The sequence below is a fragment of the Teleopsis dalmanni genome, chromosome X (genome assembly GCF_002237135.1).
Source record: "Teleopsis dalmanni isolate 2A chromosome X, ASM223713v2, whole genome shotgun sequence".
Classification (NCBI taxonomy): domain Eukaryota; kingdom Metazoa; phylum Arthropoda; class Insecta; order Diptera; family Diopsidae; genus Teleopsis; species Teleopsis dalmanni.
Window position 1 is genome coordinate 27,186,388 of NC_051848.1, and position 13,440 is coordinate 27,199,827.

The 13,440-nt window shown below is 27.4% G+C and overlaps 1 protein-coding gene across 1 annotated transcript in view; it reads left to right on the forward strand.

Moving 5' to 3' along the window:
* Nucleotides 1-6,271, forward strand: part of LOC119687521 — a 326,485-nt gene extending 320,214 nt beyond the window's left edge. Inside the window, exons 8-10 of the mRNA XM_038101864.1 lie at nucleotides 1,785-1,944; nucleotides 2,033-2,858; nucleotides 3,937-6,271. Coding sequence (XP_037957792.1) covers nucleotides 1,785-1,944; nucleotides 2,033-2,858; nucleotides 3,937-5,161 — 2,211 coding nt within the window. The 3' untranslated portion in view covers nucleotides 5,162-6,271. The remainder of the gene's footprint in view (nucleotides 1-1,784; nucleotides 1,945-2,032; nucleotides 2,859-3,936) is intronic.
* The last annotated feature ends 7,169 nt before the right edge of the window (nucleotides 6,272-13,440 follow it).

A 13,440-nucleotide genomic window follows, 5' to 3' on the forward strand; every position in this document is an offset into this window, starting at 1 on the left:
ATATATTTTAAACACCACTCTTCATAAATTGATATTGTCACAAGACACAATCTGCGAAATACATTATCTATATGAAGTCAAAATTATCAAAATTATGACACAGAAAATTATTAATCATATTTTTTACATTATTAGTAACAGCATGATCATTTTTATTTTTAGAGAACTATAGTTTATTTACATCTCCAGACCATAAATAAAACAAGCTATTTATTATAGTAAATGTATTTAATAAATATAATATGAGTTTTTATTATTCCAAATCAGTTTCTGCAAATAAAACAGAAATCTGTTTCACTTCTGAAGTCAATTTATTCATAACATACTAGATATATCACAAGTTATCATATGTGATATATATATGTTAAACCATTTGAGTTCTTACCTCAAAAAAATGCATGATAGTTTCACATCATAACGCCTCATCGTATTCTCATATACATATGTTATTCTTATGTATGTTTTAAACATAACTGATTAGAGAGACAACTATAGTTATAGATGTATTTATTTTTCTATTTATTATATCTATTCATATCGTATCTGTCATATATATAAATCGAATTTTATATATATATAAAAATCGAATACATTAAATTAGGAACTAGGATAAATACACATTAGACAGTCATCAAGAATATGACGAACATCTGTCATAGCTAACCCCATGAGCAGCACTTTAGGTCTTTAGACCTCACTTTGTCATTGCTCCATTGGTTATTGTTGGAGTATAAGAAAGCCTCTAGTGAGAATAATAAATTTTTCCAAAGTCGGATCAGTTTGTATGCTAACATACAACATTGAGTGTCTTGAATATTTTGGTTTAGCTAAGTCAGTATTTAGTAGTAAATTTGCTTCGTTAGTGACCTTGTTATATACATTAAGAAAGGTTTATTTTTTTTTATGCATTATATTAACATACACTTATTCCTATCATATCTAAGGAAGTAATATTTCAAAAATTTTAATAATGTTTAAATAGAAATTAACACAAATTTTCGTAAATATAGATAGTTTCGGAGTTTCCTTAGCTTCCAATTCTTTCTTTCTTACTACTAAGAAATACTTTCCTATCTACTTCATTCTTCCATTAAAGTATATAACAATAAGCAACTTTACGCATTCAATCCTGAAGATTCACAGATAAATAACTTCACTTTGAATTTTGATAGTCGTACCTAAAATAAATGAAAAAATATTCCTTCTTTGCAAGCATTCACCTCAAGTCCTCACAGAACAAACAGTAATAAAAGCGGCAGACAGACGGCGAGCAGGTATTTCCAATCCAACCTAAGTAGTATACATTAAAGATTTGAGGTATTAATGGCAATGGATGAAGTGCACAATTAAGAACGTAGACGCGTAGTCGTATTGTTTTCAAGGTGTTATTTCAATTGCACACACGTTCACTTAAAATTTCATTATTATTTCCGCGGTCAGGATTATATATGTACTTTCCTATCTTTCATAAGGCTGAAAACACATTGAAATGGTTTTCAAGGATTTTGAGTACTATTTCGCAACTTTTTCTTCTATTCAAACATGAATTGCCTTGCAACATAAAATTTTGTTATTGGAATTACCCAAATTTTGAATCGAATATTCCGTAGGGATTCTTTATTACGCCTCCAACAGGTGCGAATTGTTTGTTTAACAAAAAACTGAAAAAATCTATTGAAAATCTTAAAGGTCTTTAATAGTTTATAACCTTATGTATTTAGATAATCATTACTATATAGTACAAAAAGTAGACCTTTAAATATTTTCTTCTCTGTTTTTTACAGTTAAATGCCGCTAAAGATAATTTAAAGAAGACCATGCAGCTACTAGAAGACGCCAAAAACACATCCACAGAGCTTCAATATCAATTATGTGACAAAGAGGCTTATTACACACAAAGAGAGGAGAAGCTGCAATCCTTGCATCGTTGTGAACTGGAAAAAGGTTAATATTAATTTTTAAATAATTAAAATTTTATTTTAAATAAATAATTTTTTGTTACTCTTCTTCTCACTCGTTATTGTAACTCCAGCTCAATTGAGTCTCACAGAATATGAAAAGCTAGCACAACAACAAATTGCAGCGCTCGAAGCTAAATTAGTCGCCAAAGATGAGGAACATAAACATGCGCTCGAATCCTGCCAACTAGAAATGAATAATAAATTGAAGCAACAACAACAACAACAGTTGCAAGCAAGTGATGACCGTGCACGTCTATTGGAAGAACAAATACAGCGGCTCAAGAGCTCCGAGCAGGAGCTACAGCAAAAGCTCAAAACTGTAGAAGCCAATGTTGCCACACAACATCAGGAAGCGGAAAAGCGTGAGACTGCTCTTCAAGAACGCCTCAATAGTGCGCAGGATGATCTATTGCAGAAATTGAAAACAGCTGAGAATAATTATGAGATCAATTTAAATGCCGCCAATGAGCGTGAAGAAGCGTTGAAAGAACGCGTTAAACGTCTCTCGAATGAATTGAATATGTTGCGTGAAAGTAAGGAATATAGAGAGCGTGAGCTGAAAGAAAAACTAGATCTTTCACAGGATGAAATCGCAGTACTACGTCACTCAAGACGCAGTGGGAATGATACCTTTGAACGTAGTTTCTCGGCACGCAATTCCAGTAATTGCAACTCGAGCATCTCCACAACTGAAATTTCACGTTTGGAGAGCGAAGCGGAAAGTCTTCGGTGTGTGCTTGAAATGAAACAGAAGGAAATGTCGAAATTAAGCAAACAGAATGAAGAACTTGTCCGCGAGTCTGAGGGACGTTTATCGTTACAAACTAAAATTTCAGCATTGGAATCAAGAATAGAATTACTAACAACGGAATTAACTATTAAATCACAAAGAGAAAAGTAAGTTCAGTTTTTATTATATCATTTTTAATAAAATAGATATTTTCACAAATTTATTTCTGTCAATTTATCGATGCATAAGATTCGAATTAAAATTTATAGATAGATTTTCATCATAGTCCAAACCGATTGCGAAAACAATATTTATGATCATAAATTTTGATTAAAATTTAAAGTTTCAACCTTTACAAATACAAACGTATAGTATAGATAGATAGAAAGACAATTAGATAGATAGACAAATAGTAGACATATAGGTAGACAGATAAATAGGAAGATAAATAGACTAATAGACAAATCAATAAACAGATAGATAGACATCGATAAATAGATACATAAACAAATAGATAGACAGATACATAGACAAATAAATAGACAGTTACATAGACAGATAGATTGACAGATATATAAACAGATATATAGACAGATAGAAAGACAGATAGATAGACAAATAGGTAGACAGATAAATAGACAAACAGCAAAATAGATCAATAGACAAATAGGTGGATAGTTAGATAGATAGATAACATAAATAGTCAAATAGTAGAGATTTAGATTGACCGATAGATAGACAGATCAGTAATATATTATAAAATCACTATATATTAAATAAGCTTGTATGAGATCTCGCATTTTTTTTTTGTATTAGGTCATCATATATTTTTTATTGATTGATTCGAGCCTGTTGTGTTTGAATAAATAATTCAATATGTCAGTATTCATAATTGAACGTACCACTGTTTGATAGAACTCTAAAAAAAAGATACCATTAAACTTTCACCACTTTTGTTTTGAATAATACTTATTTTCGAAATATTTTGAATCAACTCAAATAATATTCTGAAGAGGTTTTTTCCAGTCTTTTCTAGTTTTGCTTATTTATGATTTATTTTATTGATGTTTGAGGAGCGAATCACGGATGCTAAGGCGACGGATCAAGATTTTCTTGTACAAACATATAGTGATCGGAAATTTAGAATAAATTTAATTTCAAACCATTATTCACACATTTCTTTACATAGTTATTTAAATTTTTTTTTAAATATAATAAAATTATTTTTATTCTCTATTCTTTTAGGGAATATCTACGTCAATACGAGGAAATTAAAAGTCATCTAAGTCATGAAACTCATAAACGTACACGCCTAACATTCGACAATGAATCTTTACAATGGCACTTAAAACAACGTTCCGAGCAATTACATCTCGTCGAAGCTAAGCTACATCAATTATCTACACATGATTCCATTGGAAATCTTAGTTTTAATTCCGTTTCTAATATATCCAATTACATTGCACCACAATTCGATAGTTTATCAAACACATCACTCGATGATGATTCATCAGCTTTTGTGAAAGGTGTTATCGATAAGGGTGATTCAGTTTCATGGGTGCTTGAAATGGATGATGAAACTCCAGAAGCGGCTGCTACAAAAATGGTTAAACGCGCTGGTTCTTTCCGCGCTGCTGAACGTAGTCCAACTACACGCCGCCAACATTCGTACACACCAACACATATAACAATACAAACATCAGCCGCGCTGACAACGAACGGCAGTGGTCCCAATCCACTTTCACAGTCAATGTCAGCAAACTCAGTGATACCTCAACATTCCGCCGAAATATGCAGTGAAAAACCAAAAAGTCCACATCAACGCTGTCGTTCGAAATCGGTGAGCACAAAGTCAACAGAAATGCTCAGCACACAAACACTACAACCATCGTTTCCAGCTACAAGTAAGAATCCCAAAAAATATCTACGCCAATCGTCTGCCGGCAGCGTACGTAAGAATGAACCGATATGCACCAGTTCACCATACTCACATATACACAACCAAAACAATGGCGCACGTCCACGTACCTCAACAATGAAGGATAGTGCAGATGATAAGTTACTCTTTCGTCGTTCATCCGCTGTAAGCTCAAGCACAAATCGCAAGCTCATCACATGTGACACATCAACATTGAATAGCGGTGAGCGTTTGGAAATGCGCGCATTACCAACACATCCTTCAGTGCATGATTTGAAGGTGCTAAAGAAATACGAAGAAATACAGGAATCTGCTGGTGAAGCTATGGTATCCGGTACAAATTCAGAGGATGAAGGCTGTTCTGCTTCATCTGATGAAATTGTACACACAGCATCCAGTGGCTCAAATTCTTCACTTAATCATATGAAAAACTCGCACATATCCTTAGAGGATGCATTTCTGTTAGACAAAGCGAGCAGTCTAAATGGCACACCAATGGAGGTTAGCTGGAATGAGGACGGTGACACATTTACAAGCGCTTCAAATGTATGACATGATGATAATGATGATATAGAGGATGAAGAGGACAGTTTTTGAGAGTAATTTTTAGAGTAACATTTATAAGCTAAAAACACAATACAAAATAAAATATAAAAGAGAAATGAAAAATTGTTTAAAGAAAATGTGCTTTAAAGCAAGCGTAGCTACTTTAATATGTTCACCTAAATGTAATAATAATAATTAAAATAAATTTATGTATGTATTTGTAAGAACTCAATAATTAGAAACTCAAAAGAACAAAAACTCAAAATTAATGCAATAATTTTTATAATAAACAAATTAACTAAAAACGCATGTTAGAAAACTACTTCAATGTGCTCGTGAAAAGCTCTTATAGCAACAGAAGTCGTATATGTCGTCAATGAAAAAGGAAAATGTCATTATATTGCTAATACGATTATGTTGCATGCATTTCTCAATTGGTAACTGAGGGAAAAATCGACACTAGAATAATTCAATTAAATATAAAAAAGCTTTTAAAAAATCAATTATTGTCAATACTTTAAGGAACGATTGAAACTCGCATGCGTGCAAAGTTAAGGCCAGAACACTGCTTAAATTTCAGTCAGTTTAAGTCAGATAGAATCAAACTAAAATGTGTAATTCGCTGAAATTCATCATAGTAAGAAATTAACAAAAACATCACAGTTTGTCTGCTCACGGATATCACTGGAAATTCTCTCGCATGCTTGAAAAAATGAAAAAATTGTTTAGAAATAGAATATCATGGAAAGTAACTATTAAAGTGATGCTTCATTAAAAACGGCAACTTCTAATAAACGCTTAAAGTGAATCAGTCGTGGCTCACAGTCTCAATACTGACTTAAATCATACTTAAGTTGTTATTAAAACTTAAATTACGACTGTGATATCGGTCCTAAGCAAATATCGCATGCGTGTAAATTCATCAGATGCATGTTGGTAACTTTGCTTTACACTATAAAACATCACATCACATTTTGAGTTTTTAGTTTAGAGAAAATTTTAAAATATTTAATTTTGTGATCAGAGAAATAAAAAATTTTGTTAAATTATATATTATAAATATGCTAAACAAATTGATGTATCGTATGAATGTAGCTTTAGTATAAATGAAATAAATGTTGGTATAATATACAGCTTCTAAGCTCAACTTAAAAACATAAAAAACAATATTTTTTTTAATAAAGTAAAATAAAACAAAGCAAATAAAAGCTAAGAAATATTGTCATTAAAGTCAAAATATATAAATTATATTTATATACTAAAAGATGACCTATAATCTAATTAGGAGCGACATGCATTTGTCAGTAATTAAACAAAAAAAAAAAGAAAAATTGCTAAAAATTAAAGCTCATTAGCTAATAAAGAAATTTGGTTGAAGGATATAAAAATAATATATACATAAAAAAAGGACCTTGTAAGTGAGTACAGATTAAGGCTTAAGGGCTGAGGTTTGATGACACATAAGTAACACTTACAAATCTGTATTTACTACTATTTTCGTGTTTGCATAAGATTTTACTTATTACGAAAATTAATTTGTTAGTGTCAAAAGTTGATTAAAAATTATGTATAACTAATATACACAAAAAAAAATAAAAAATTATATACAATATACATAAATATATGATGAAATGATGAAAATGAATGTAAGCATATGCAAAAGAATATTGCTTGAAAAGATGCCGTCTGTGTAAATGCTAAGTGATGTGTTTTATTAACTAGAAATGTCTAAAGATTAAATTAATTTAAAAAAAATTATGATAAAAATGAAAAGTCATTTAAATGCTAAAACAATGAAAGTAAGAGTAGCGCCAATTTGGAACTATTAAGCTATTATAGGTTTGAATTAATTGTAAGCATAAATACATACGTTTATAAAATATTGATATACATATATATGTTAAAAACTAAAATCAAACAAAAATTGCTATTATTAAAGTAAGTCTATTATATTTATAATTTTATTTTTATTTAATTTAATTAGTCTAAAGAAATGTGATACATTTCAATTTATGTTAGCTTCTATTTTTTTATGTAAAAGTAGCATGCTACAAAACTAGCATGCTATAATTTTCGTACATTTTCACATTAACTTTTACTTATTAACTATAAATGCAGTTTTATGACAGTGTTATGCTTAATATTTGCTTTTAAATTATGAGAAAATAATTAAATTTTGTTTTTAATATACTTAAAATTCAATTTTCTAAATTTACTACTCAAATTTAACTAATTAAAATCAATTAGTATTTATTTTTTGCCAATTATATAGACCAATTATATAGTTGTTGTGACCTAAGAAGATCTGTTATTTTTGTCCCAGTCAATGTATGAGCGGCATTAAGTCCCTTAAAGAAAAAAAATAAAAAGCAAGGAATAGATGATCGTAGACGCGAGTACTCTTAGAACCACTAAAACCACAGAAAATTTATATATAGATAAGAAAGGCCATATATAGTATATGACTACATAATTTTTAGACTGTTTGTTCACTGTAGAATTTAAAATGATTTATCGTGATTCACATAAATGTTATAAATTGAAGAATACTTACATTTCAGTAAAGAGATGATAATATTCCTCAAACACATACGTATTGGCTAAGAGAGCAAATTAGAACCCTGAATTTTTCAAATAAATAATGGTGGAATCCGAAAATAGAAAGAATTTTGACTGAGAAGAACCGGAGAATCTTACGAATTATTTACCGATTTTATGGTTAGCATTATAAATATATATATTTGTATGTTGCTGGTCTGTTCTAAGACCAAACAGTATGAATGCAAATATTTATAAATCTAAAGAAAGGTTTAAGTTTATTATAATATATGATTATATTATATGACTTCAGATATATTTATTATAAAACAAACTATCTGTATGCTGTTATGTAGTTAATAACCTTTTAATCAATTAAATCCAATCAAAACAATTAAAAAATACACTTTACACTTTTTTCTAGGTCTGTATTGGGTTGTGGTATAATTCTCTTACCTACTTCACCATCTCTTATAAGAGCTATCGATTTACAATAACAAACTCTAAAAGTTTGATCAAGTCGTCTATTTCCAGCTCTGTTAATTAAAAATAATAGAATATTACAATAGAACTGTTAAGAAACAAAACTTCAGTTACCTATGGTTAATAATATAATCCACTCAATTAAGATTATTTCGTACCATGAATAGTAGGTTTTAAGATTTAGATTTATGTGTCTACAATATACAGATAATCGCACTTCACAAGCAAAGTTAATGAAAAGATAGTGTTTGATAAAGGTTTCAAAAAAAAAATTTAGATTCGACAATAAGTACTTCTCTTAATAATCACACTTATAGGACTCTAAGGAAACACTCTGCACTCTATTTATACATAAAACACTCATACCGTAATTAAAGTTCTAATAATAGAGTTGCCAAGATAGCTAGTACAAGATAGCTTCAGTTTTATGTGATCACTTTAAAGGTTCTTGACGTTTCATAAAAAACTTCTGTTGATAAAAAGCTATATGTAGATTTTACGAATGTGGGTCCAGCATAACAATAACATGGCAACAATATAATTCTTAATGGAATAAAAGAATAACAAGAATTATAAATAGTTGAATTATTTTATATGAGTAAACTCATTTACTCGTATATGCCAATATGCATTTAAACTAAAAGTTCTTCTCTGGTTTTCGTTGTGTTCCATCACACTTTCGAAAAGGGCCTTCATCTATAGAAATTGGCATGGCTTAAACATTTATTAGTACACTTGATTTTATTAATTCTACAGGCATGAAATCATTAAGTATATATAAAAAAATTAATTCTTATAACTTCAAACATTTATATGTTTTTATTTTTTATAATATTTTTATAGCAAATGTTTTGCACAATACTGTCATTATTCAGATGCAACCAAATTATCGTACACAAGTTAAGACCACTTAAATTATTTGGATTTTCTGATAAAGTCTTAGAATAACAAGTTTAATAAATCTTTGTAAAATTTAGATATATTTAAATTTACTAAAACATAATTTGCTTAAAGACAACTGATTATAACCTCACAATTTGTTTTAAACTTTATTAAAGTATAATATATATTCGAAATCAAAGTTCTATTAGAAAGAGACTTTAAAAAATTCTTTTAAATTTATAATAAAATTATAAAGTTCAAAATTTCTCGTATGCACAAAATAATGAAGACCTTATATATATATATTAATATAAATATGAATTTCTGTATATATGGACTGATATACATTCTGTATAAAAAGTATCAGTAATTTTTAATTTAAAAAACGCTCGTAAACGTTACAGTGACAATTTATTTCTATAAATTTGTGACACTGTATTGTGTGATTGAGTGAGGTCTGCTTCTCCGTGAGTTCATACTAATTTTTGGAATTATGCTTTTGAGTGTTCTGCGATCGTTATGCGGGAGTTGTTGGAAAAACATTTAATGAAAGTGATCAAACAATCTCCCTGCTCTGCAGGCATGGTTCCGTCTGCTTGTTTTTTGTTCCCGAACATAAAATGGTCACCTTATGAAAACCTTTTGAGTTCATTCCGTCTATTAAAAAAAAGGGAGGTCGAAGGTCTATAAAGTCTATGAAGAATGTATGGATGTTTGAATCAAATACATAGTAGTATTGCACTCAATTAGCCCTACTTTTAAACAATGAAATAAATGTTAATTGGTTTACGTTATTTTTCCGTTCTATTAACTAATTTTAGATACTTTTAACAGAGAATGTATCGTATATATGTACATGCATATACATGTTTATATTATACATATAAATTACAGATGATATTGCATTTAATCTAAGCAATTTATATAGGAACAGCTAATACTTGTTGTATTTTGGATTTTATTATTACAAATATTTTAATAAATTTTTTAAAATTCGAAATGCTAAAATACATATATGAATAAATTGGTATAATTAATAAATCAGTTGCATTTAATCAAATTATGTTTAAGTATAGATAAACAATGAAACAAGATTTAATAAAAAAATTGTATTTTAAATTTATGTTTGTAGAAATAAATATATATTATAAATTGTTATAATTGGTAACTGAACTTAAAAAAAATATTTAAATTAAAGTTTTGTAATGATAATATTGTTATTGTGGCATATAACATAACTACACTTATACTGCACAAACAAAAAATCTATCCATATTTAAGAATATTTTTTATTTTTCAAAAATTTAAAAAATTTTTCAAATACATTAATAAATTAGGTGTTTCTTATACCAATAATCATCGACAATTTGCCACCACATAGTCAAAGAAAGTGGGTTTTAGTCTATAAGTTGATTAAGTTGTTTGAGTTGATTGAAGAGTATATGTTCTCTTATATGTACTCTAGAATTTTTATACATAAAAAAATATTCATTTTTATTCAATATTTGAATTCTATCTAAAAAAAAAAATATGTATTTGAAAAAATAATAATCATTATAAATACTTAACATAAAATTCAATTAAAGTTAAAAAAATTATACACTTTTCATAAATGATTACAGTATCGTGCATGTTTCACTCCACTTTCTACGTTATCTTTAGTTATACTAAAGATACTTATAACCTAGAAAATATAATTTAATTAATTATATTTTTACACTTTTGTTACCAAACTTAACAAAATTATACCCACTTTCGCCTACTTTTGCCTTTTACTCAATTCTAAATATAATTATAAAAAAATTTTAAAATAATTTTTTTATTTATCTGTTATATGCCTTAATTGTTAAATTTTTAAAATTTATTTATTTACCTATAATATATATATACAATAAAATATATATATAAAAAATTAATTTAAATTTATATAATAAAAATTGTAATAGTATTAAGAAAAAATTATTTTACATTATATGCTATTAATTTCTTTAAGTATTAATTAATTCTTAATTAGAATAGTCAATAAAAAATACAAGTCTGTCGCTCCCCTCTTCATATATAATAAGAAGAAAATAAGAACAAAAAAAAATTAATGTATGCAAACATTTATATATACATAGCTGTAACCTTAATATATATTCAAATTGGTATATATATACATATATATATACAATATACATACACAAAAAAATAATACATTATAATATATTCTGAATTTTATTAAAATTTTATTTTAAATTTATTTATATATGAATTTGCAAATTTTTTTATTTCGAAATAATATAATTTGCTGAAAATTTTGAAAGTAGAAAAGTAATAAAAAATTTATTAATGAAGTTGATTAATATATAAATATAATTATGTATCTTATAACATTATCGGCTCGATTGCGTTGTGGCCATGTATAAGCCAGCATGAGCAAATATTTTAATTTTTTATCATTTTCAAAGCAACAAAAATTAAATAAAAGTGAAAATATAAAAAAATATAATTATAACAAAAATAAAATAAAAAAATAAAAAAATTCGAAATAATAATAAACAATATAAAGGTTAATAAATAAAACAATTTTTAAAAATATTACAATTACAAGAAATAATAATTTGCAATAGTTGAAATGAATTACTTGACGTTTGTAAAAAATTAAAAAAATAATTTACAGCCTTTAAAGATAATTTCATTATATTATTTTTTTTTTTTGCTCTTTGAACCAAAAACCTTTTATAAAGAAGCAGAATGGCTTAATTTTAATTTCTTAAATATATGTAAAAAATTTAAATATAATTATTATATTATATATATAAACTAAAAATCAAGTAAAGAAATAACATTTACTGTTTAAAAAAATGGAAATTGTTTTTTTATTCTAAAATAAATACTTTTAATATATCAATATCAATACTAATATGAGATGAGATGAGCCGAGATCCATGGGATCAATATTAATATACTTTATGGTCTGCTTATATGAAATATAATTTTACCCTATCTTTCAATAAAAAAAGAGATAATGTACATCGAAGTAGAAAAAGACATTTTTTTAGTAATCTTACAGTTACTTACTAGAGGTGCTGAGATACATTTATACTTGAATTAAAATAGAAAATTAATTTTTTCAAAATATTAAAAAAAACTCAATTTCCATCGAAAATGTTTTCAAAAAGTGTTCTAAATGCTTAACACTAAAATACTTGAAGATGATAGTAGTGATAAATTTTAGTGAAAATGAATTTTAGAAGAATTCGAACAATAAAAACAAAGTGTCCATTTTCTGGCTCTAAATTAGAACAATGAATGACTGCTTCAATAATATATTTCATACAGAACTTTCATGAAAGATATATGTTTAGTTCAGGGTTTTCCATGTTGGAGAAAGAACTGTTTATCTACTGCAAAAGGTATTAAGAATGTAAAAACTTACTACAAAAATGCTAATGATATATATATATCATTCATATATCATATATAAACAAAGTTATCACAACTGAGGCAGTAAAAATTCACAATTGAATGTCGCACCACCCTTACCAATGACATCGAAGAGATTCATCACCGCTACACTTTTCTTTTCTTTTCTGTGAACTAAATGTGTTTATGTGGATAATCCTTAAGTTCCTGATACTTTGAAAACGGTCATCATTCAAAATTAAAGTGACTTATTGCCAGATGAGTGCCGACAAGTCGAGCGAAAATTATCTGAAAAGGATTTAGTATTGCAAGGTGTTTCGAGAAAAAAAATTGAGAGATATTGCATATTACACTTGACACGATACAAACTATAAATTAAAACAAAATATTTAATTGAAATCTCACAAATTAGGAGTCATAATACATTTTACTATTAAAAGGAAAAATTTTATGTAAAAACTCGGATACATTTTTTTGGGTATCGCAGATAGAAGTAAAAGGCATTAAAAAAATGACCACATTTTCATTTATAAAATTTTACTGTTAAATAAATATGAAAATTTATTTACATACAAATAATAATAAGCATTTTTGGTGGCTCACAAGTCTGGCAATGTGGCAAAAAAACAGCAAGTTACTGGCCTATACTGACCGAAATGTATGCAAAACAACAACACTATTTTCGCTACCTCGGCCAGTATAAGTACCACACACTGGCCACACACATCGGCCAGTACAAAAAAAAAGTGTTACCAACTATAAGCGAACTATTGTGAACCTTCATTGGAGACTCCAACGAATATTGTAATTATATGTCAAAAGTTATATGTAAAGAAAAATTAGAACAAAATTCTTATTGCTCTGTTTTAAGTAAAAGACTGTTGGATTAATGTTTAATCAACTGGCTTAAAATATTATTGTAATTTATAAATACATTACCAATAGTGAAAATTTAATATATAACATTATCAATT